Source organism: Sus scrofa, chromosome 1 (assembly GCF_000003025.6).
Source record: "Sus scrofa isolate TJ Tabasco breed Duroc chromosome 1, Sscrofa11.1, whole genome shotgun sequence".
NCBI lineage: Eukaryota > Metazoa > Chordata > Mammalia > Artiodactyla > Suidae > Sus > Sus scrofa.
Genome location: NC_010443.5, coordinates 114,913,046 through 114,938,187, shown reverse-complemented (window position 1 = coordinate 114,938,187; position 25,142 = coordinate 114,913,046). Strand labels below are relative to the sequence as shown.

At 35.6% G+C, this 25,142-nt stretch overlaps 1 protein-coding gene across 7 annotated transcripts in view; it reads left to right on the top strand.

The window, feature by feature from the left end:
• Window positions 1–25,142, top strand: part of TCF12 (transcription factor 12) — a 374,065-nt gene that overhangs the window by 118,176 nt on the left and 230,747 nt on the right. For all 7 annotated transcript variants that reach the window (XM_021094696.1, XM_021094708.1, XM_021094732.1 and 4 more), the window contains exon 4: window positions 22,581–22,654. In XM_021094696.1, the coding sequence (XP_020950355.1) occupies window positions 22,581–22,654 (74 nt within the window). The remainder of the gene's footprint in view (window positions 1–22,580; window positions 22,655–25,142) is intronic.

Here is a 25,142-nt window from a genome sequence, read left to right as displayed (position 1 = left end):
ATAGGAAGATCTGTATTTTTCTTTAGTCCTTTTCTGAGTATACTGAACACATGGATGTAAAACCTGGAATTATAATAAAGTGTAGTGGTTCCCTGGGCTCAAGCAAGGATGTGCATGTCCTGGGTACTATAATTGATTGAGAGTTGGAGACATCAGGTAGGTGATTTAGCCTTTCTGGCATGTTTTTTACATGTTGGAATGAGGAAAGGGGAAAAGGTACTCCAAATTCTGTGATATCTATGGTAGAGTGCCTTGCCTAGCTTTTACCTTTTAGGTGATTCCATCCCCTAAACCTCTTTTGCTCTTGACATACATGTAACTAATTATTTGGTCCAGACTGCTTGGCATGGCCTTACGCATTTTGGATCTTTCATTCACAAAAAATTTGTCTAAAGTCTTCTAGTATTTTTTTAATTTTTTAATTAATATGCCTCAAAGTACATTGTAGACTGTCTTCTGCTTCTAGTATTTTAGGGTTGAGCAAGGATTCATGTTCACTTCTCTGGGTAATTGATGCTTTAATGGAGATTTCACTAATTATTACTATGTAATATGTATTATTATGACTATGTAAACAGAGCTTGGGTTGTTTTTACTTACATATTTGCCTGTATTGAAAATCATCTGCTACTTTATCCCATTTATGAGGCCCTGTGAAATATTCTAAGAATAGTCTTAGCATTTTCCTAGTCAGAATTTATTGTCATTTGCACACCCAGCCATTTAACTTGGTTTCCCCATCCAGGTTATTTATCTTTTCTGATCATTTGTGGAATGCATTTACACTTCTCCATCTCTGTCAGTAAATGTTTTTCCTGGCCTTGGTCTTGTTTTTCTGTGAAACCTTTAAGGAGGACCAAACAAACAAACAAACAAAATCCTTTATTCCGTCTGACTTGTGATTTCGTTTTTCCTGTTGCTTTGAATAGTTCACATTACAAAATCTTTTTCAAAATCTTTAAAGAGGACAGGAGTTCCTTCTGTCGTCTTGGGGGTCCGACATTATCTCTGTGATGGCGTGGATTTGATTCCTAGCCTGTTGCAGGGGGTTAAGGATACAACATCACCACAGCTGTGGTGTGGGTCGCAGCTGTGGCTCGGATTTGATTCCTGGCCTGGGAAGTTTCATATGACGCATGTATGGCCAAAAAAGAAAAAAAAAAAAGGATAAATATAAATTACACCTAAGGGGCTGCTCTTGCCTTCCAAGATGGACCACATTCTGCCCGTGGAATGTGTGTCTCTAAAGATAGACTTGCTTTTACTTAAGGAAGTAAAGAAAAAAAGTTATACCTAAGGGTTTTTTTGACCTATACTTTCATATTCTCTCAGGAGGAAGTCTTAGAGCCATTACTCAAGTGCTGCTCTCCATCTTCTGCCCTTCCACACCCCCGCTTCTGTAAGCTTTGTTCCCCAGCTCCCTTTGGGATGTGCTTGCTTATTATTGAGTCAGTAGACCTTTGCCTTGTTTCAGACCAGCTTTTTGAGTCATGAGACTAATTTATCCGTACAGTTTAGTGTTTTTTTCTGCCCCCCCCCCCCCCCCAGAACAAGTAGAGTTATTAATCTGCCTACCCTCTGGCATGGTAGCTGCTAATCACTTAGTAGTTCCCTTTCTTTAAGTTTGTCAAAAGTCATGGTTGGTTGTCATCTAGACGTAGAATTTCTTTGTATTTATTATCTGTATTACTCTTTGATCTTTAAAATTTTAAACTTACGCTTCAAAAATTTATATAATTCTTGATCAGTTTCTCCAATAAATGCTGAAACATGAAATTTATGAGTATTTATTTTCACTTTATTCCCTAAATAAGAACTTTTATTATTAAAATACTTTTTAATTACAAAATGATTTCCAAAGTGCTTTTCAGGGGTATTATTTTCTTTTAAGTGTCTTCCTTTTCTTTTATCAATTCTTACTGTCTCCTCTTCATAGGATAAAATTTTAATGCAGCCAAGTAGAAAAAAATTTTTCAACCAATTTCTTATTGGGTCTAGATTCCTGATTTTATTTATAACATGGACTGTATATTTGATTGTAAACCTATCTTGACATAATGCATGATGTCTTTCATATTTAAATTAATGATACTTAGTAACAAGTAAATTGATTCTTTTCACATTTGTCTTCACCAGTGTATTCAGTATCCAAAGAAAGTTCTTTGGCAAGTGCATAACCTGACTGAAATGTCAGAGAACAGATGGAAAGGAGTTCCACAAGCATTGGCTGAATAGTAAAAGTTTGACTATCTGAAAACCAGCTTTACTGGCTTTTCTTTCCTCCAAAACTAATAAGAGGAGCTAAACTTTCAAATGAAAGAACAGCTGTTTTTAGCCTGGTAGTCAGTAGGAAGAGATAAAAGCCCTTTCAAATAAAGTCTTAACCCTATGGTTTATTTTTGAAGGGCTGCAAGTTCTCAGAACCTTGAGAATATCGTGTGGTCAGATGTAAATACAAAAAAACAAAAACAAAAAACAGAAAAAAACCCAAAAAACCCCACAGTTCAGAGCCAATAAAATTCTTGTAAATTTTCCTAATAGTATTGGTGCTTTGATTAGGGTGAAAAACTACATGTAATGTCATTAGCTTACTCATGATATGAATATGAAGGCACCTGAGTTTATTCATGATTATATAAATGGGAATTGTGAAAGTTATTATAGTCACATTCTCTGCTTTATGTGTATGTTGGATACCTATGCACATTGTTTAAATTAAACCATAAAATGTTGAAGATCAAACTCATAATATTATATAAATCCCTTTAAAATTATTGATCCTTTGCATGATCAAGCCATGTGAGTCTATGAGGCTCTCAAGTATTAATTTTTACAAATTAAGCTATCATTTTCACAGTTACATGAAGAATTTGAGGCAGAAGACTACCTAACCTAAAGTATTAGATGAAACTAAAAATATATTGGAGGAAATAGAGATGAAGTGAAAGATAGGCAGTTTGACAGACAAACAAATGTAGCTGTGACTGCTGGGGTCATCTCTGATTACTCAGCTTTTAATACATTAATGTTGGACATGATCCTCATGATAAATCTTTTGTGAGTACTGTTGAACGAAAAACTCTTGCTGCTTTTAAAATTTTCGGATGGAGAAATTAGGTTCTGTGTTTCTAAGTGTTTTTCTTTTGGGTCCACATAAGCATATTTTGCAAGCCTTTGCAACTGTGGGAATTAATTGTGGTAATGGAAGCAAAATGTTGTTTCATGCTAGTTTTATAATGTGTATATACTGCAGAAGTTAGACAAAGGAACTAAGTTAAACAAAGATCTAGAGCTACTGCCAAACCTAAAAACAACAATGGCACAAAGAAGAGAACAGAATGCAGGGTCCAAAGCCAACAAAATCCAAATGTAAATTTGCTAGTTGACAGGCATCACATGTAAATGGGCTTATTTTGGCAACTGCTGGAGTTAAAATACAAAAGACATCACTTATACAAGAGCAAAAATGATTTTTCTTTTTTTAAAAAAAGAAAATGGTCTTTCAAAATTTATAGTAGCCATTTTAGTTTGTATGACGAATGCTGCCTTTCATTTTTGTTAAAATCCATTTATTGTTTACTTAATCCCATTACTAGTGTACTGTCTTTCTTCATATTCATGAAAGTTATTTTGGGTGACATAAGAAGAAGGCATGACCATTACATCAAAAGTTTACTAAACACATTTTTTTAAAGTCTTGGATTGGGGTCCATAATTAGAATCCTTCCTTGGTATGTTTGCAGCATATTTCATACTGTGAGTATAATTGCCATTTTCCAGGCCTTGCCTCTGTGGCATTTACTGACTATAATTACAAAAATGCCTTTTACCTTATTTTATGGCAGGGAATAAAGTAAAATAAATCCCTAGCTAGTTGTGGGTCTGACTCAGTTGTGGCTCATTATATGGGCATGGGTGAAGGGAAACAGAAGCAGGAGGATTTCTTTGAGGATAAAGTTAAGGAATGAAAACAGGTCATTCTTATGGAGATAAAATATAAGAAATAGGCATCACTTTCCTATATGTTTATTTTTTATTTATTTTTTTGTCTTTTCTATGGCCGAACCCACGGCATATGGAGGTTCCCAGACTAGGGGTCCAATCAGAGCTCTAGCCTCCGGCCTACACCACAGCCATAGCAACTCGGGATCAGAGCTGTGTCTGCAACCCACAACACAGCTCACAGCAATGCTGGATCCTTGACCTACTGAGCGAGGCCAGGGGTCAAACCCAAAACCTCATGGTTTCTAGTCACATTCGTTAACCCCTGAGCCACGACAGGAACTCCCTTTTTTTTTTTTCCCTATCTGTTTAAAATACAATGATTTCTTCTCCTTTGTTGGATATTATTTACATATAAATTTTTTTTCTTATGAATTAGTAGGTGTTTTTTTTGTTGTTGTTGTTTTGTTTTGTTTTTTCTTTCTTTCTTTTATGGCCATTCCTGAGGCATATGGAAGTTCCTGGGCCAGGGATTGAATTTGAGCCCCAGCTGCAGTACTGAACACTTTAATCCACTGCAGTGGGCCAGGATGGAACCTGCACTTCTGAAGTGACCCAAGCCACTGCAGTTGGATTCCTAACCCACTGTAGCAGGGGGAACTCCTTTTTTTTCCTTTTAATCATTATGAAAACCACATTAACATGACATGTGCAAGATGACTCTACTGGGTTTTAACTTTTTGTTGTTTAAGAATTTATCTGTGAATTTTAAAATAAAATACAGATGGATACTTCTTACACTGTTGTTTATTTTTGTTTTAATGAACTTTTTGCTCTCTAGAGAAATTCTTCCAGGGCATCCATTCTACCTTTTGAGTGAATCATCATGCTCAGAGAGAGTACCAGATATGTGACTGATTTACTTTATTAATTTTTCATCTTTTCTAAATCTATTCTTATTTTTCATCAGTCTTTTACACATTTTTTGTGGTCAAAATTAAATGTATCTTTAACTTTGTTAGAGTTAAACTCTTCATTCTGACTTTCGTTCACATGGTTTTCAGGTTAATGTCTTCTAAGAGTATTTTTTGACCAATATCTTATGCTTGAAAAGAATTTAGTATTTTCCAAAGTTTATAGATATGTTTTCCACATAAATATTTGTCTAGAAGTCAGTGGCTATAAAATGTAAAGGAGTATTTTGGGGGACTTCATCTGTTTTATGGACTTTGACCTGCTTGATCATATGTGGTACTGATGACCTACCACATGGAAGATGTAAAAAAGCAAATAAAACAAACTTGGTGGGGGAGTGAATGACAAAGTATGGTTCCTGACTCCATAGCAGATCTTCAGTAAATATTTCATTGAATGGAAATTGTTAAATTGTAGAAACAGTTATAATTAGATCATTGTACAAAGCAGCAATTTAAAGATAATATTTTCTATCATGTGTTACCATAATCTTTTAAAATAACCCACTGAAACATTGCAGAGGAATGTTTTTGTGAGGATAGATCATTGTAAACACTTAGAAACTACAACCTGCAAGGTACTTTCCAAGCACTTTATATGCTGTCTCATTTAAGTAGGCAGAGCCATTGTTATCTGATTTTCATAAATGAAGAAACTGAGGCAAACTAAAGATGTGACATTCAGTTCATACAACTTGAACTGTTTGGCCTACTGCCTTGAATCCTTCCCCTCCTCCTCCATTCTGTAAAGATACAGTTGTCTTTCTATATCTGAGGGGGATTGATTCCAGAACTGTCCTGGAATGCCATAATCCAGGGATGCTCAAGTCTCTTATATAAAATGTTAATAGTATTTGCCTGTAACCTCCCATATAATTTAAATCATCTCTGGATTAATTATAATGCCTGATACAATGTAAATGCCATGTAAATAGTTGCCAGCACACAATAAATTCAAGTTTTGTCTTTTGGAACGTTTTGGAATTTTTTTCCCGAATATTTTCAATCCACGGTTGGTAGAATTTGCAGCTGTAAATCCCTCAGTTACAGCGGGCCAACTATACTTTTTCTTTTTTATTTTCTAGGTTTTTGTCTCATGAAATCATGGAAAAACTAAGTTGATTTGGTATAAACTTGAATGTCTTTTCAGCCTGAGTACCTTTATAGTGGGCTCCCCATTGTGTCAGTGTTCCTCTCTGTGGTCAAACTTTGAGAGATGACATCATTTACTGTGAATAATCAGTCATTCACATTGAAGGGTTTTAAACACAGAAGTTATTGCTTCAGCATGGTGTCATTATTTTAGTCAGAAAGGAACTGATGTTAGAAGAGGCAGTACCACAAATTGGAAGTCCAACTTAGTTCCAGTCACTTCATTTAACAGCAGATACTCACTCACCGCAGTTTTCCTCATGTGGCAAGATTGCCAAATGAGTTTTCTTTTTTATTTATTTATTTTTTTTAATTAATTTATTTTTTTTTTGCTATTTCTTGGGCCGCTCCCACGGCATATGGAGGTTCCCAGGCTAGGGGTTGAATCGGAGCTGTAGCCACCGGCCTACGCCAGAGCCATAGCAATGTGGGATCCGAGCCGCGTCTGCAACCTACACCACAGCTCACGGCAACGCCGGATCGTTAACCCACTGAGCAAGGGCAGGGACCGAACCCGCAACCTCATGGTTCCTAGTCGGATTCGCTAACCACTGCGCCACGACGGGAACTCCATTCTTTTTTAATTTTTAATTGAGGTGTAGTTGATTTACAGTGTTTTGTTAATTTCTGCTGTATAGCAGAGTGACTCAGTCATACATATGTATGCATTCTTTTTTTTAAAGTATTATTTTCCGTCATGGTCTATCCCCGGAGATTGGTTATAGTTCCTCATGCTATATAATAGGCCCTTGTTGTTTATCCTATTTAAATGTAATAATAGTTTGCATCTGCTAACCCCAAACTCCCAGTCCATCCCACTCCCCCCCCTCCCAGCTTGGCAATCACAAGTCTACTCTCCTTGGCCATGATCTGTTTCTGTATTATAGACAGGTTCATTTGTGCTGTATTTTCATTTCTACCTATGAGTGATATTATATGGTATTTGTCTTTCTCTTCCTGACTTCACTTGGTATGAGAATCTCTAGTTGTATCCCTGTTGCTGCAAATGGCATTAATTTTATTTTTATGACTGAGTAGTATTCCATTGTGAATATGTACATCTTATTAATCCATTCATGTGTTGATGGACATTTAGGTTGTTTCCATGTCTTGGCTATCGTGAATAATGCTGCTTTGAAGATACAGGTGCATGTGTCTTTTTGAATTGTAGTTTTGTCCGGATGTGTGCCCAGGAGTGGGATTGCTGGGTCATATGTAGTTCTATATTTAATTTTCTGTGAAACGTCCATACTATTTTCCATAGTGGCTATACCAATTTACATTCCCACCAATGGTGTAGGAAGATTCCCTTTTCTCTACACCCTCCCCAGCATTTGTTACTTATTAATGATGACTTATTAATGATGACCATTCTGACTGATGCGAGGGGGTGTCTCATAGTAGTTTTGATTTGCATTTCTCTAGTAATCAGTGATGTTGAGCACTTTGTTTCATGTGCTTGTTGGCCATCTGTATATCTTCTTTGGAGAAAAGTCTCTTCAGGTCTTTTGCCCATTTTTCAATTGGGTTGTTGGGTCTTTTTTTGCTGTTGAGTTGTATGAGTTGTTTGCATCTTTCAGAGATTAAGCCCTTGGTTGCATCATTTGCAACTATTTTCTCCCATTGCTTAAGTTGTCTTTTCATTTTTTTTAATGGTTTTCCTTGCTGTGCAAAAGCTTGTAAGTTTGATTAGGTCCCATTGGCTTATTTTTGTTTCCAAATGAGTTTTCTAACAATGAGAATGAAAAGGCCATCCTGGGAATTCCTGTTGTGGCTTAGCAGATTAAGAATCCGACATTGTGTCCATGAGGATGGAGGTTTGATCCCAGGCCTCGCTCAGTGGGTTAAGGATCTGGCGTTGCCATGATCTGTGGTGTAGGTCACAGACACAGCTCAGATCTGTCATTTCTGTGGCTGTGCTGTAGCTGGTGGCTGCAGCTCCAATTAGCTCCCTAGCCTGGGAATTTCCATATGCCCCAGGTGCAGCCCTAAAAAGAAAAAAGAAAAAAAAATCAAAAAACCCCAACATAGTGTCCTGAATGATGCAGGGTTTGATCCCTGCCTTGCTCGGTGGTTAAGGATCTGGTATTGCCACAAGATGCTTTTTTTCTCACTTTATCTTTGGTAGATACCTAGGGATGGTATTGTTGTGTCAAAAAGGATATACATATTTTTGTCTTTTAAGAAACCGCCTGTTTTGCAAAATGTATCATTTTCCATGCCCATCGGCAATTTGTAAGATTTGGGGTGTAGATTTTATTTTTTTGTCAATATTATATTCAGTTATATAATTGAGGTCATTTTAATGTATATTTTAAGTTAATAATAGATAGCTTTAATAAGCAGTCCTCTATTTTTAAAATAAAAATACTCTGAGTTAGGAATTTCAGGTCCAAGATAGTAGAGAGTCACTGAGCTCACCTCCTCTCACAAATACACTAAAATCTGCATAACAACCATCAGTGAAAAGAAACAGAACCTACCAGAAAAAAGATCTGTAACTGAAGACATAAAGAAGGAAGAACAATAAAGTGGGTAGGAGGGGCTGACTCATGATATAATCAAGTCCCATACCCTTGGGAGGGCAACCCACAAACTATAAATAATTATATTGTAGATGGATAAAAAAGATGTGCGTGTGTGTGTCTGTGTGTATGTGAGAGAGAGAGATATGGAGTATTAGCCATGAAAAAGAATGAAAAATTGCCATCTGCAATAACAGGGATCTTTAAGTGACATAAGTCAGACAGGGAAAGACAAATATCACTTATATGTAGAATCTGAAAAATAATAAATGAACTTATTTACAAAACAGAAACAGACTCAGACAAAGAAAACGTGGTTACCAAAGCAGAAGGGCCGGGGGAGGGATAACTTAGGCATATGGGATTAATAGGTAGACATTACTATGTATAAAATAGGTAAACAAAAAGGATTTACTCTATAGCACAGATTAATGTATTCAATATCTTGTAAGAACCTATAATGGAAAAGGATCTTGGGAAAAAATAGGTATAGCTGAATCACTTTGCTGCACACCTCAAAGTAACACAATATAGTAAAACAAATGTACTTCCAATTTTAAATAGAGTGATATGCTTTATTATAACATAGGCAGTGTCAAACTTTTTAAACTAGTTTAATAGCTTCAAAAGTTGGGTGGTGGGACAGCATTTTGATGTAATCATTTATCTTTATAAGTAGTGGGTTTTTGTTTGTTTTGTGTGTACAGCTGTACCTGTGTCATGTGGAAGTTCCTGGGCTAAGGGTTGAATCAGAGCTGCAGCTGCAAGCCTACGCCACAGCCACGGCAACACTGGATCCGAGCTGTATCTGTGACCTGTGCTGCAGCTTGCAACAATGCCCAGATCCTTAACTCACTGAGTGCACCCAGGGATTAAACCCACATCCTCATAGAGTCAATGTCAGTTCCTTAACCCACTGAGCCACAAAAGCAACTCCCAGTAGATGTTTTTTAAATGACTTAAATTCAGTATTTTAAAGGTTAGACACTATTTGAGTTCAAAATTTAGAAATCTGTACATGGCAGTAATTTTTGCTTACATGTTATTGTAATAAATACATGTGCATATAAACGGGAGAGTTTAGTTCTTTCCATGAGAGCACAATGCTAATGTCAGGGATTTCATTTGATTGTCTTTTTTGTGTGGTTACCTTTGTTCTGTGCTTTGGTCATCATTTATATCCTTCATGAAGGCTCCCTTGCGCACACATACTGTTCATCAGTGAGACTGGGGAAGTGAATGTAAGTAGGTCAATAAAAAGCTGGAAATGGTTCTAGAAAACCTGGCCATACATTGATTAGCAGTGCCATTTTGTATATAAAAATGTTTTCGTTGAGTGTCTTCTTTATGTGCAGCAGTGCAGGTGAAACAGAATAAGAGCTGAATATGGTCGCTGCTCTTAAATTAATTTGAAATGACGTTTTATATAGTCTTAAGAGCGGTATAACTTCTGTGTTTTGCAACATTGATTTTTAAGTATGATGTAAATATTAAAGAGGTCATAGTAAGGATTAAGGAGGTTGGTTGTATTGTACAGCACAGGTGGAATTTAAAGTGAGTGTTAAATCAGTAAGAAATTAAGTTTAGAGGAGATAAATTTGCTAAGAGGAATAATAAGAGCAGTAAATGTTCATGAATGATACTATGTGCAATGAATATGCCTCATGGTTACAATTGAGAGTTTGAATGTGAAGCACTGAATGGTAGCCTCTTCAGGGCAAGGTCTTTGTGTCATGCATCTCTGTATCAGCAATGCCTAGAGTCCTCCCTAGACCATGATACTATGTATGGCTATGGTAGGAAATTAATGTTTTTGACTGTTAGAGTTGGAAGTGGCAATTATAACCGGGTTTTCAAAGGCTTTAAATAATAGAAGGGACAAACTTAGCATAACTGGTAGTAAACATTTTTGAAACAGATGAGTAAATATTCAGTTTCCGGTTGAAGAATTTGGGGTTTATTCTCTTGGTAGTGGGGCACTGGAAGTGTTTGCTTTTTAAATCTGGGGGTAATGTGTTTTGAGGATTGTTTTAGGAAAATTACACTGGGAGAATATTATAGGCAGATGAAGTATTTTGAAATAAGACAATTCAAAGGGACTCTAGCAAAGGAGTCTAGGTAGGATATAAGGAAAACTCAGAATAAAAAGTTTCTGATAGTAGGAATCCAAAAGCTACCTCAAGAGACATTCGTAAGGAATACTTAATATAGGAATATTGAAGGGAGAATCAGAGATGATGCTAGTTCTCAAGTCTAGTGGATCTGCACTATTATAGTACTACTAGTATTAGAAATATTAATAATTAGAGTCCAAAGGCATATGAAGAAGCGAAAGGTATATACAAAATTTAGTTTTATGTGTGATAGATTTACGGTGATGGCTGGAGAACCAGATGAGAACTTTCAGTGGGAATTTGGTGATTCAAGACGCAAAATAAAGAACTGAGCTTAAAGCTGGGAGTGTGCATTTGAAAATTGATCTTTCAGATGGGATAGTTGAAAATCATAAAACTTAATGAGAAGTCAGAGGGGTAGAGCATAAAATGAGAAGGACTTGGAATGAAGAGAGCAGGTTTTTCACACAGAAAGGGAAGTGTTAATGTACAGAAATAGGGGTCCAAAGGTTAATTTCAGCAAATGTCAGAGAGGCAAGGTGGTTAACAGGATTGGATCCCTTAGAGCAGGGTAGGCAAAAATAAGGCCCACAGTCGATAGCCTGTTTGTTTGTTTTTGGTTTTTGTGGGGTTTTTTTGGCCTTCCCCGGGGTATGCGGAAGTTCTAGGGCCAGGAATTGAACCCACACTACAACAGTGACAAAGCTGAATCCTTAACTTCTAGGCTGCCAGGGAAGCCCCTTTGCCTGTTTTTTATAGATTGTTTTTTTTTTTTTTTTTTTTTTTAGATTAAGTTTTATTAGAAGACAGCTACTCTTTATTTGTTTACATATTGCCTATGGCTGCTTCTGGGCTACAGTAGTAGAGTTTGGGTTATAGCAGTAGAGTTGGTAAAGAGAACATATGGCTCACAAACCTAAAATATTTACTGTCTGGCTGTTTATAGAAGTTTGTGGAACTCTGCTATAGAGATCTAAGAAATGAAGACCAAGAAGGGGCCTTTATGCCTTACGATTAGGATAACCTTTAACAACATGAAGGAGTTCACTTTTGCCCTATAGACAAATGTTTATTGAGAGCCTTTTGTTGCCTGGCAGTCGGTTTTGCTGGTGTGGTCTAGGAAGAAACTAGATACCAGCAAGAGATTCATTACTGAGTGACCACATAAATAGAAAGAAATAAAGGTGGTGAATATAAATTTTTGTTTTGTGAATCTAAAAAGAAATGAGTGGTAGTTTGAAGAGTATATGAGGAAGAGATTTTAAAATGTAAGGAAAATACAAAGGAAAAATTCCTACAGAGTTCCTTTGAGAGAGGCAGAGTGCGTTGCCATTGCAGGAATTAATGGTCTAAGACTTGAATGCCAGGAGTACACAGGCCTCATTACAAGAAATGAATAGAATTGTTTGTGGAATTAAGTTAAGAATAGTAATTGCTCACACAGCTGTTTTTAAATAGCAAATCGTGTTAGGTAATCAGCAAAAATCCACCAAAATGTACTTGAGAGTTATGCAGAAGCCTCTTTATTGGTATTGACTTATGATCCTAATGGGTACTATAAAAACAAACAAACAAAACCTGTTTGCGTTTTTCACAGTGGTATGGTACTGTATTTTTTTGTTTAATGTGCAAGTGCAGTATAATATTTTCATCTTACTTTTCCCTTATCAAACCCAAATGTAATTCTCTTGTTGATGAGGAGCAACAGAATGAACTTTATGAGCTCACAGAGCAATGAGGTGTTTTCTCTTAGTAGTATCTGTTTGTTTGCTTCTCTGTTTGTCTTCCTCCCTATACAAAAATGGAATGTTTTATTATGTGGTTGGATTTAGGCCTACTAATTTGTTTTTTCTGTCTGTATTTTGTCCAGCTATACTTCTTTCTTTTGGATTTAGTTATTTCTTAGGACTCCATTTTAACTCATTAATTGGCTTTTTAGTGATACCTTTGTTTTTTTCTACCTTTGATAGTTTCTCTAAGGTTAATTTACATCATTAACTTATCCCAGTCTATTTAGAGTTAATAGTATACCACTTCACATGGAATTTTGTCAACTTATAGGTCTGTTTACCCTCACGTCTGCCTTCCTTTATGCTGTATTTGTCTTATGTATTTACAGCTAAATATATTGTAACTCCTGTGAGAGAATGTTAAAATTTTTATATTAAAAAAACTTTTAAACAAGTTAAAAGGAAAGACCGATCTCTTATATTTACTATTTCTGATGTTTTTTTCCTTTTTCAAGATCATCGTTTCTCTCTGATAACATTTCTTTCAGCTTGAAGAACTTCTTATAGTATTTATTTCACTGAAATTTTGCTGGCAAAAACTTCCAAATTTTATTTTATTTGAAAATGTATTCCCTTTCCATCCTTGTAGGATCTTTTTATTCTGGTAACTTTAAAGGTATGTTTCCACATCTGCTGACAGTCATAATTTCTAAAGACAAGTCTGCAGTATTTAAATTATTGTTCTGTGATATCTTTTTCTGTCCATTTTCAAGGTTTTCTATGTATTTTTGGGTGTTAGAAGTTTGACTATGGTAGGCCTACACATGGTTTTCTTAGCGTTTATCCTGTTTGGATTCACTGAGTGTCCTTAACTGATAAATTTGGATCCCTTACTATATTTGTGAATTTTTTGGCCGTTATTTCTTAAAAATTTTTTTTCTGCCCTTTTCTCTGTTTAGTATCTTTTTTTAGGTCTCTAAGGCCCTGTTCATTTTCTTCTATTTTTTTTTTCTCTTTTTATTAATTTGAGGGTTTTTTTTTTTTTTTTTTTTTTTTTTTTTGGTTTTTTTGCCATTTCTTGGGCTGCTCCCGAGGCATATGGAGGTTCCCAGGCTAGGGGTCGAATCGGAGTTGGAGTGCCAGCCTACGCCAGAGCCACAGCAACGCGAGATCCAAGCCGTGTCTGCGACCTACACCTCAGCTTATGGCAACGCTGGGTCCTTAACCCATTGAGCAAGGCCAGGGATCGAACCCGCAACCTCATGGTTCCTAGTCGGATTCGTTAACCACTGCTCCACGACGGGAACTCCTAATTTGAGTTATTTCTATTGATGTATTATCAGATTCACTCTTTACTCTGTCATCTCCTTTCCTTTTTTAAACCTATCCAATAATTTTTTTTTGGATATTTTTATTTCTAAAACATTCATGTGTTATTTTTTTGTATTTTCTTTTTCTCCATGAGATTTCTAATCTTCTCATTCATTATGAGCATATGTCCTTTACCTCATTGGGTATAGTTAATGTATTTGATTTAAGGTCCTTGTCTGAAAATCTCAGTATCTGGGTCATCTTGAAGTTGGCCTCTCTTGATTATTGTTTCCTTTGAGATTGGTTCACTTTTCATTGTCAAGGAATTTTGGATTGTTTTAAGGATATTGTGAATGTTATTGGAAATTTTGGTTTCTTTGTGTTCCTCCAAAGCATTTATGATTTCTTTGTTTTAATGAGCCATTAATTGGATTAGACTCATAATGAAAACTCTGTCTTACCTGAGGTTAGCATCTGCTCAAATCTCAGTCTGATTTGATTCTTTTAGCATCAGCTGCAAACTGTCCTGTGAAGGGTGTACACCAGAGCCCAGCCAAATACTTGAGTAAAGACATACCAAAAATTTGGGACTCATCTTTTTTGCCTCTCTCCTTTTGGGGATTCTGTCCTAACTTTCTGATGATTGTGTTCTCTGTTCTCTTTTCCTTCTAGCCAGAAAGATAGTAAGTTTTCTATTGGAATTTTAGTTCCTACATGCTGTGACTGCTGCTTACCTGCAGGATAAAGCTTTAAAATGGGAAATTCACCTGTGCTAATCCCTACCCATTGTTAAAAAGTGAAACTCAGTCTGCTCTCTTCTTCCAAGTTTTTATTCCTCTCCAAAGTCAGCCTGTTTTTGTTCACTCCCTTGGTAGACTTCTTTGGTTTACTCTTAAGGTGGAGCCTTTAGGTAGTTGTTTTATATTTATAATTTTTCTCCAGAATTTATAGTAGCTCTCCATAGGAGCTGACTGCATCATGTTGGAAGCTGAGCTCATTAGTTCTGTTTTGAGGTTTCCTCCAACAAATTTGTAATCTGCTTTTTTTGTTTGTTTCTTTTTTGAAGAAGTTCCCAGGCCAGGATTCAGATCCTAGCCACAATTGCTACCTGTGCCACAGCTGTGGCCTGCGCCATGGCTGTGGCAGTGCTGGATTATTTAACCCACTGCGCTGGGCTGAGGAATCAAATCTGGGTCCTGGCACTGCAGAGATGCTTCAGAGATACCTCAGAGACACCACAGATCCTGTTGCACCACGTTGGGAACTCCTATGGTCTTCTTTTAAAAATAATACTTTTTTTTGGAGTTCCCATCGTGGCACAGTGGTTAACGAATCTGACTAGGAACCATGAGGTTGTGGGTTTGATCCCTGGCCTTGCTCAGTGGGTTAAGGATCCAGTGTTGCTGTGAGCTGTGGTGTGGGTTGAAAATGCGGCTTGGATCCCGAGTTGCTGTGGCTCTGGCATAGGCTGGTGGCTACAGCTCCGATTCGACCCCTAGCCTGGGAACCTCCATATGCCGTGGGAGCAGCCCAAGAAATGGCAAAAAGACAAAAAAAAAAAAAAAAAAAAAAAAGATACTTTTTAAAAACAATACTTTTAAAATAATAATAATTACAGTTTTACTTATTCTTAATGTTCTACTTAGATCTCTGTCTTCCATTTTGGATTCCTTTTTTTTAACCCATCTTTAGTTACTGCATTCTTGTGACATACTGTCATATGAATGCCCTAATTTTATATGTTCCTTACCATTTAGTAGACATTTTGAATGCGGAATACCACACTTGTGCAAGGTACCAGAAGTACATAGAGATGAACAAGATATATTACCTACTGCAAAGTTTTATTAGTAGGGTATACATAAAAACAACTATTAATATTGCAGATTAAATCAGTGCAAATTAATTTCTGAAGTTGTTGATTAATTTTGACTTAATTGATGGAGAATAGTACTCAGAGGAGAAGGATTTTTAAGCTGATTCAAAATTAGAAACTGTATAATGGGGCAAAAGATAAGGGTGAGTATTCTAGGGCTAGGAAACAATGGGAGAAGAATATGTAACAAGTCTTGGATTGTTTGGGGAGGAATTAATATCTTAATGAGGCTGGAGCACTGAATTTTCTGAAGGATATAGTATGTACTAAAGCTGAAAAAGTAAATTGAGGCTACCTTGAAGAATGCCCTGCTCAGGAGTGTGAATGTTAATCCTGAAGCAGCAGAGGATCACATTTGAAAAGTGAATGGATGTGATCCAACTTGTGTTTATGGCAAGATAAGTGTGCTGGCAATGTTAACTGTGGATTGGAATGGGAACATAATAGAAAAATAAGCAACATCCAGGACCTGAACCAGAGCACTGTATATGTGAAGAGAATAAGGGATAGTTACTCAAATATTGTCAGAGTAGACGATAATACAATGAGTAACTGGTTAAAGGAATACATGAAAGAAATGTTACCAAATTTAAGAGAATCACTATATTTCTAACCACATTTGTAAAATATCCTAACATCATGCTGACTGTATGAATCTTTGGGAATACTTTTTTATTTAGAATTCTTTTTTGTAACACTGTCGTTTATACTGTACTATAGTGAGTACAAAGTGATTTTTTCTTAAGATGTGTGATGGGATCATTTCAAAGCTATGGTACTTAACATCTGTGTGTGGTTTAGCCACCCAGCCCTAGTGAGGGTTTAGGTTTCTCTAAAATTTTTAGTAATTTTTGCTCTTTGAGGGTAGTCACTTTTCTAGTTCAGAGTCATTTATAGTCTGACTGCTTCTCATTGGAATTTTCAAACTACTATTCATTTATTTAGAATATTGGTTTTGATTATTGTCTAAAGAAGAGTGATAAGCTAATAGATAGGGGGTCCAGTTTCAGCCCCACTTTCATTAAACTGATTGTATTATTTCCACTTAATGTTATTTATTTCTTTCACAAATATTTATTAGTGCCTATTGTATATCAAGCATTATTCCAGGCACCAAACGTAAAAAATTGAACAAAATAGACTACACCCTTGTTTTGATGAAAATTTCAATTTATTAGGAAGAATACAAATGGTAAACATCCCCCTATAATATGGTGTTTGAACAGAAATACCTGAAGGAAATTAGGGAAACAGACCACTCACATATCTGGAAGGAAGCATTTTATGAAGAGGGAAGAGCAAGTGGCATGGCCCTTAGAAGGAATCATGCTTGGTGTGTTTGAGCAAAAACGGGATTCATGTTGTTGAAATAGAGTAATCTAAGAGAATGAATAGTAGGAGATGAAGTCAGAGAGGTGGGAGGCGGGACCCATGGAACATTGTAGACTGGTGGGTTTAATGCTAAATGAGATGGGTAGATTTTGAGCATAGGATTTACATTGTTGAGTTGTTTTGTAAAGGTCATTCTAGTTCCTGTGTAGAGAATACAAACTTTAGGAGGGATAAGAAGGAAGACCCTTTTGGAGGCTCTTGTTATAATACAGGTCAAGATGATGGTAGCTCAGACTAAAATGATCCTTGTAAAAATAGTGAGTTATAGCTAGATATTGGAAGTATTTATAAGATAAACCTAGTGGGATTGAGAAACTGAGGAGGGACATTTTTTTGCTGAGATTCATCCAGAGTTGGAGAAGAGATATCAAGACTTTTTAAAGGGTGGACTTCTTTTGTGCCTCTTTAGAAGGAAAACATTTGACAGCCTTGTTTAGGTGCAAAGCTTTGTTATTTAGATTAGAGGGGAGTGTTGCTGTTGCTTCTCAGGTGCAGTGGAAGGTCTTTTCTTGTTTCCAGAAACTTGACAGCTCATCTGCCCAAGAGCTTTGTTGGGGTTAGAGTGTCTCTTGAGATAGAGGAAATCCTCAATATACCAGGTCCTGAGATGCTTCCCAAGGTGGCAAAAAATACCTGCTTGCCCTCTTAAAAACTTCGTTTCTGTCCTCGCCATTAGGGAGTTTTTATTTTTTTCTAAGCAGACTGCCATTTCCTTTTGACCCTTATACTCTTATTTAATTAAATCACTGGAATGTCTTATTTAATTGTATCTTTACAGGACATTTGTACAGAGTGATGTGGCTAATAAAAATAGCATAGCGAAAATCATTGTTTGAAAGTTATTTTCAAAATTCATCATTTTCTTGAAATTTGCCACATGTTTAATTATCTTACTCTAGTGTACTTGGCCATTAGAATATTTATACTTTTAAATCTTTGTTCTCATCAGTACCAAACAGAAACTGTGATTAAATTTTAAAAGATAACTTCAAGACAATTCCTTCTGTTCCTTTTGCTGGTCTTATTTTCTTGCATACTTTAAAAAGAATCAAACTTTTTAATTTGACAGAGCCAAAATTTTTTATTAGTAAAAAAAAACCTCTATAACCAATGTTATATATACTTCATATGAAGCAACAGCTCTTCTCTTAAATTTCCTTACAATTTCAGCATTTCCATAACTTTTCTGTTGTTGTTTTTCATTAGTGTGTAGCATAAAAACAAAGGATTTGCTTTTATATTCTAATTGATTCTATTTCACAGTGAATTTTTGAAAAAACACATGAGCAGGTTTATTTCATAAGTATCTAAAATTTGAAAAATACAGTAAATATGTTTATGATGGGATTTTAGGTGTATATTGTTTTACAATTGATTGCAGCTTTTGAGTCTTATCTAAAGGAATATATTATTTCACAAATAAAATGCAGTGAAGAAACTGTTGAATAAATACATACATAGGTTTGGTTATCTGGCATAGCTGTCTCTAGTCAGATTTCTTTTATCAAATCATCTATTGAATCCTGTAAAGTTTATCATCTTTCCCTTATTTATAACAGTGTTGGGGTTTTATATTTTTGAACTACATTTTACTTGCTAGAATAAAAAATTGATTTCAGTGCTACCTCAAGCTGTGTGTGTATGAGAGAAAGAGAGACAGAGACAGAGTGAAATAGATGTATATAATCCCCTGTACTCTTCCTTCCAACCGTAAATATCCCCATAATACTAAGCAAAGTGACTGTAATGACATGTTTTTCTTACCAGCTCTGCCACGGGGATAGCCTAATTATTCTTCTCTCCACTCTTTGTCTCACCTCCTGTTCCCTTTCATTCTTTCTCCATTCACTAGACTCTCCACTATTACCTGAAATATTTTCCCACTTCCAGACTTGTTTCCCCCTTTAGCCTGTTTGTAGTATAGGGTGGCAGAATCTCTAATGCTAGGTCAGGTGGTGGCAGGTGGGAGAGAAGGAGCTGGTCAGCAGCTTTGCTCCTCATTCACCCCTTTTATCTCAGATCTTATCTGAGCCTTACCAAACCTTGAATAATGCTTTAGGTACACAAGCTCTCTTTGAGGCCCCATGAGGCCCAGATAAGGGGGACAAACCAGGTATATAGAATATAGGAAAGTCATTACAAAGGAAGGAAGCAGATCGTTTCATTGAATTCACAACCTTGTTTTTAGATATAGAGTCTAAAATTTAATGTTTGTTCTTTACTGGAAAATATTAAATAAAAATAGTATGCCTTTTAAAATGGGGCACATGGAATCAAAATTTATATTGAATTTTAATCCATTCCATTCAGAAAAGCAAGTACTTAGGTGACTCTGTTTATAAAAGGGTAGAAAAAGAAAAAAGTCATTTAAATCTTTATATTAGTTAAATTATTAACTTTTAAATTTGTTGAATATAAATAGATTAATTAGAAAGTTAAACATGACTCAAAAGTGTTTCTGCCACTGAAGTACTGCTAAACTTTCTGTTACACTACCATTTTAATCTGTCAGTTGAGGCACTAGCATCTCAAAAAATGTTAAATTGACGTTTATGGAGTAGAAATAAGAAGGAAAGAAAATATATAACAATGGTGATTCAAATATATCTTAACAGAAATGTTTTCCTCCTGATTACTATATTGCAAAATCGAGTATTGTATTTTCTTGTTGAGCATTTTTCAGAGTTTGATCAATTTGTATAATTTAATTATTGTTTATTTTCTATTTGTGATTTCTTTTTCCCTGGATACCTTGGTGTTAAGGCTGGAGCTTTGGAAAGTTTATTATTCCTGTCATATTTCTATGTTTGAACAGCCATTGTCTTCAGAAGAAAGGAGTTATTGATGCTAAGGGATGACTCTTGCCTTTGTCAGTGCCAGCCACGACCTTCTATTCAGAGTGTGGATACATTAACAGTAAAACTATAGAGCTCTGAGTGTAAACCTAGCTGGATGCTTGTTATTGTATAGCATCCTTTGAGCCCCCTACATGTCCTGTATCAGTGGTATGTAGTACTCTTTAGCTAGTGGCTTAATTAAATTAATTGCCATTTCCTTTAATTAATGTTAGCTCTTTCATGCTATAAAAGTGCTATGTGTCACTTAATGAGAATTGAGTATATATTTTAAGAGAATTTCATTTGTCACTTTAAAAAATACAGTAAAATTCATTGACTTATTAAAAAATAATCCAAAAAATAAAAATAAAGTTTTGTCTGAGATGTTTTCTGTAGCAAGTAATCATCTTTCCTGTATTTTCTTTTACAAATGTACGTAAAATAACACATAGGCCTCATATTTATTAACTATTTGTGATAAAACAATTCAGAGTCATAAGATGAATTATTTTCATGGTCATTAAAATAAGTTTGCATTATATATTCTAAATGTTCAGTGAAAGTTATGTACTCCCTGCTTAGGCCCACTGTTCTATTTTCTGTTTCTGTGGATTTGTCTGCTCTAGGTGCCTCATACAGTATTTGTCCTTTTGTAACTGGCTTATTTCACTTAACATAGTGTCTTCAGGTTGCATGTGTAAGAATTTTCTTCCTGGGAGTTCCCGTCGTGGTGCAGTGGTTGACGAATCCGACTAGGAACCATGAGGTTGTGGGTTCGGTCCCTGCCCTTGCTCAGTGGGTTAACGATCCGGCGTTGCAGTGAGCTGTGGTGTGGGTTACAGGCGCGGCTCGGATCTTGCGTTGCTGTGCCTCTGGCGTAGGCCGGTGGCTACAGCTCCGATTCAGCCCCTAGCCTGGGAACCTCCATGTGCCGCGGGAGCGGCCCAAGAAATAACAACAACAACAACTGATGTTTCTTCAATTTTGTTTATTGTAAATAATGCCACTGTGAACATGGGTGTACAGTTATTTGAAATTCTGCTTTCAGGAGCCAGTTTACTTTTGCATTTTACTTTGGCCATGTGATATTTTAAAAATCTTAACTTATGTAGAAAAAAGTTACAAATGCAAAGTATAGTCTTTTTAAATAAAACTTTTAATAAAATTATTTGCAGTTTCACAAGTAGTTTTATGTTAATGGATTTTGTAGGTTAATAGTAGCCTTTGTCTTAGAATGGGTCTCATAGGAATTCTATATGTTGTTCTACAGTGTTACTTGCAAAGAAAATGCTTGGAAAATGGCCTGCAGGTAACTGGATGCTGGAGAGATGGGTTAACAAAGTGTGTTTTTACATAATATTCCTCAAACTTGTAGAATCTCTCTTAAATCTAGAATTTTAATAAGAATTCTCCAGGAATGAACACTATGGGTTTTTTTTTTTTTTTTTAACCTGTAATCTGTGTGTTTTCAAAGTTTCTAACTCATTTGAAATTGTACTTGGTGTATTGTCTGTAGTAGGTACTCATTTTTTCTCTATTCTGTTTTTGATTCAGGAAGTACAGATTCATAAAAAGAATAAGTATTTCCTACTAACTGAATTAGTAACTAGTGTATTCAACTTTGGATACTGTCTTTCTTACCCTACTTGAGTCACCTATCCCTTCAGTTTACAGTTATGTTCCTGTGAAAGACCCTTGGCAGTCTTGGCTAGTAGCCGGAGACTTTGTGACATTTACCTTATTACAAACCATTTTTCATCAAAATCACAGAGGAAGGACTTCAAGGAATTTTTTGGAAGAGAGAGAGGTTCTAAACTTAACAGAATGTTGTTTTTGTAACATCCAGCGTTTTCTTGTGGAAAAATGAAAGCAACCAGCCATTTCTGTTTCATCAGAGAAAGAAGTTCACAAGGGGTTGAGACAGTGTACCCTATTAAGAGTTAAGGATGAAAGAGATTGGTCCTCAAAACAGAAAAGGGAGAAATGGCTGGATTGAGAGATCTCCACTCTTTAAACTTTTTCTGGAGATTGGTTGAAAGGTAAAAAATAATGGAGCTAAAGCTTCAGAAGATACATTAAGGAGCACACTGAATTGTTTTATTTATGAGAGTGAATCCTTCTCACTTTGAGTTTTTCTTTCCTTTGCTCAGAGTGAACCTATTCATTTACAATTAGATTTTAGAAGAAATTTTTGTTAGGATGAGTAATCACATCATTTTTTATTAGTTTTAATATAACTAGCATTGACTTGAATGTGGTTTGTTATAATTTGGTTTATTTTCATGTCTTCCGTTAAGAATATCTAATCAGTGCTCTGAGGGAAACCAGTTTTATTAATTCAAGCAATTGTTTCATTTGTTTCATTTCTAACCCTCATTCACTTCTTATTTTTGTGGAAGCAATATTAAACCCTAGAAAGTGGGGGGGGGTGGTTCATCTATTCTTAGATGTAGCAATGGATGGAGACAGAGGTGGAGAGATGTAAAAGCCGTGTTTGAAAGTTTCCAAAAACCTATATTGGTTCTGAAATTCTGCAGTGTATTTTAGGGCATTGTATAGAGCAATGATGAAGATACTGCAAAGAAATGTACGTCTGCCAAGTTCCAGAAATATGGTTTGATATATAGCTAGTTCTCATCAAATGTAGATACCACTCACTGCTCTACCAAACAAAAGTCATCATAGTATCCTTTTGGATTTATATCTTTCACTTTCTTCTTTCCTTAGGTATGGATGAACGAGGAGGTACGACATCTTGGGGAACAAGTGGTCAACCAAGCCCCTCTTATGACTCATCTAGAGTAAGTTTGCTCATCAACCCTTGATTAAAACTATAAAGATAATTTGGCAGAATAAGTAAGTTCCTTAATATTTAAATTGTTTCTTAAGAGAAGTGAAGGTTAACTTATTTTATGGGAATGTAGTAGAATACTAAGTACCCTCAGAGTAGATTTAATTCTTTCCATTAACTGTCATACTTTGGGAGTTTATTTTATTCCCTACAGTGAAAGAAATATTCTTGGTGCTATTTCTACACCTTAGCTACTTTATAATACCCTTTACCAAAGTTGGAAGAGCTTGGAATGTCTCACTAAGTATTCTCCAAACATAGTCATTTTTCTTCTTATATTATTTATTTGCTTTGAGACCTCTCAAAGTGCCAGCCTCTAGTCTCCCCTTTTCCATTCTTGCTACAGTAGTCATCAGCCATTTATATCAGGGATTCTATAGCCCTGTCTCTTCGAAGCATGTCAAAACAGACATAACAGATGACATTCTGGTTGGCAGTTAAGAGAAAATAGGACCAAGCTAACATTCTACACATTGAAAGTTTAAAGGATTAGAGCCGTTTCTAGCAAAACAAACAACTCTCTTAAAACTTGTTAAATTGAGACTGGAAGATTGAAAATTAGACCAAAGAACTGGCAATAAAATTAAACCCTGTGCTCCCACATTCCATAATAAATTGGTGAGGTTAAGAGGTACCTTTTCCAAAAGGTCACACTTTGATTGAATAATGAACTATTTATTTCTCTTAAAATTAACCAAGAGAAAATAGACAAGCATAAAATTTTGGGGTATTTAACTCTAGAAGCAAATTGGTTTAAGTGGAAGAAAACCTGAATAATGTGATTGAAATTCATAGTCTCCGTATGGCTTACACTGAAAAATGCTGAGTGAAAATACTTTTTAAAATATGTGGTTTTGGTATTACATTTGACTGTAAATATGTTTAATTAATTGAAAATACTTCGAGAAAGAACTAGGATAGTTAGGTGGAATCCAAAAAGCTATAGAGTCTGTTACACATGGGTTTTGGTGTTTCCCTTTCTGGAATCAGTGCTGAGAAAGCTGGGGTGTAAACAGCACTGTCCTGGGTATCGTAAGACTTGCATTTACTGTTGACTCTACTGTTGAACTTGTTACTTAATCTGAGATATGATATTTCATCTTGTGGATAAACCGGTTGACGTCCAAATCTCCTTCCACCTTTAAAAGTTTTAAAAATTTTTTTGTAATATTGTGAATAGGGAAGATAGATTTTCTGTTTAGATTTTGAAATAGAGATTTTTTTATACATTCGAGGACACAATACTGTTTATTAATACTGAATTATCTTCTTTCAGAACCTCAAGTTACTATGTGATAACATGTCATTCCTTAATATGCATTAAATGGTGCCTTTACACCTTACTCCCTTTCAGGCTTTCACTGTTTCTCTGCTTGAGTACTAAAGAGGATTTTAGAAGAAGAGACTGTAATCTAAACATTTACATATCTCATAATCCTGAGGTTAAGTTTACCTTTAGAAACAGATGTCAAAGCAAATCTTCCTTTTTTTTTTTTTATGCTGTTTGATCTATAGGTCACATGTGAAATAAGGTTTTTTTACTTTCATCGAGTATATATTGTGTACAGTGAAAAGTTAAATTGATTTTGTAGTGATTTTCTATTATATAAATCCAGATTCATCTCAAAATATTCCATACAACTATATATATTCATATGTATGTTTATATGTATATACACACATATTTTTCCTACCTCAATACTGAGTGATCAGATAGAGCAGTGATTTACTGCCCTTCTTTTGTTTTGTTCTCGTTGCAATCTACTCTTCTAATAAATTTCTTCCTTTTATTCTAGTCACAGTTTTGAACTAGTTAAGATGTTATGTATTTTATTTAAAATTTCAAACCAGGAGTTCCCATTGTGGAGCAGAGGAAACGAATCTGACTAGGAACCATAAGGATGCGGGTTCGATCCCTGGCCTCACTTAGTGGGTTAGCATCCGACATTGCCGTGAGCTGTGGTGTAGGTCACAAACATGGCTCAGATCTGGCATTGCTGTAGCTGTGGCGTAGGCTGGCGGCAACAGCTCCAATTAGACCCCTAGCCTGGGAACCTCCATATGCCGCTGGTGTGGCCCTCCAAAGACAAAAGAACAAAAAAATAAATAAAAAAAATGAAATTTCAAACCATTTATTTCTTCTCTGAACGCTTCTTACCAGGAAGAGATATTCATGGTTATCTTTGAAGCTGTCCTCAGCCCTCCTTTCTTGGAAGATTATCAGCTTTTTGAGTTTTATTATTAACTATGTTTTACCATCTTGGGCATGTCTTAATCATAAGTATAGATGGATATGATTCTGTTAATAAAAAAAAAATCAGTTGAACAAAGTACTTCATTCTCCTGAGTATCTTGATATGTTGAGTATTTAAAATTTAGAAATAAATAATGATATTAGCTAAAAGACAGTTTTGACATACTGCTTGTAAAATTAACAA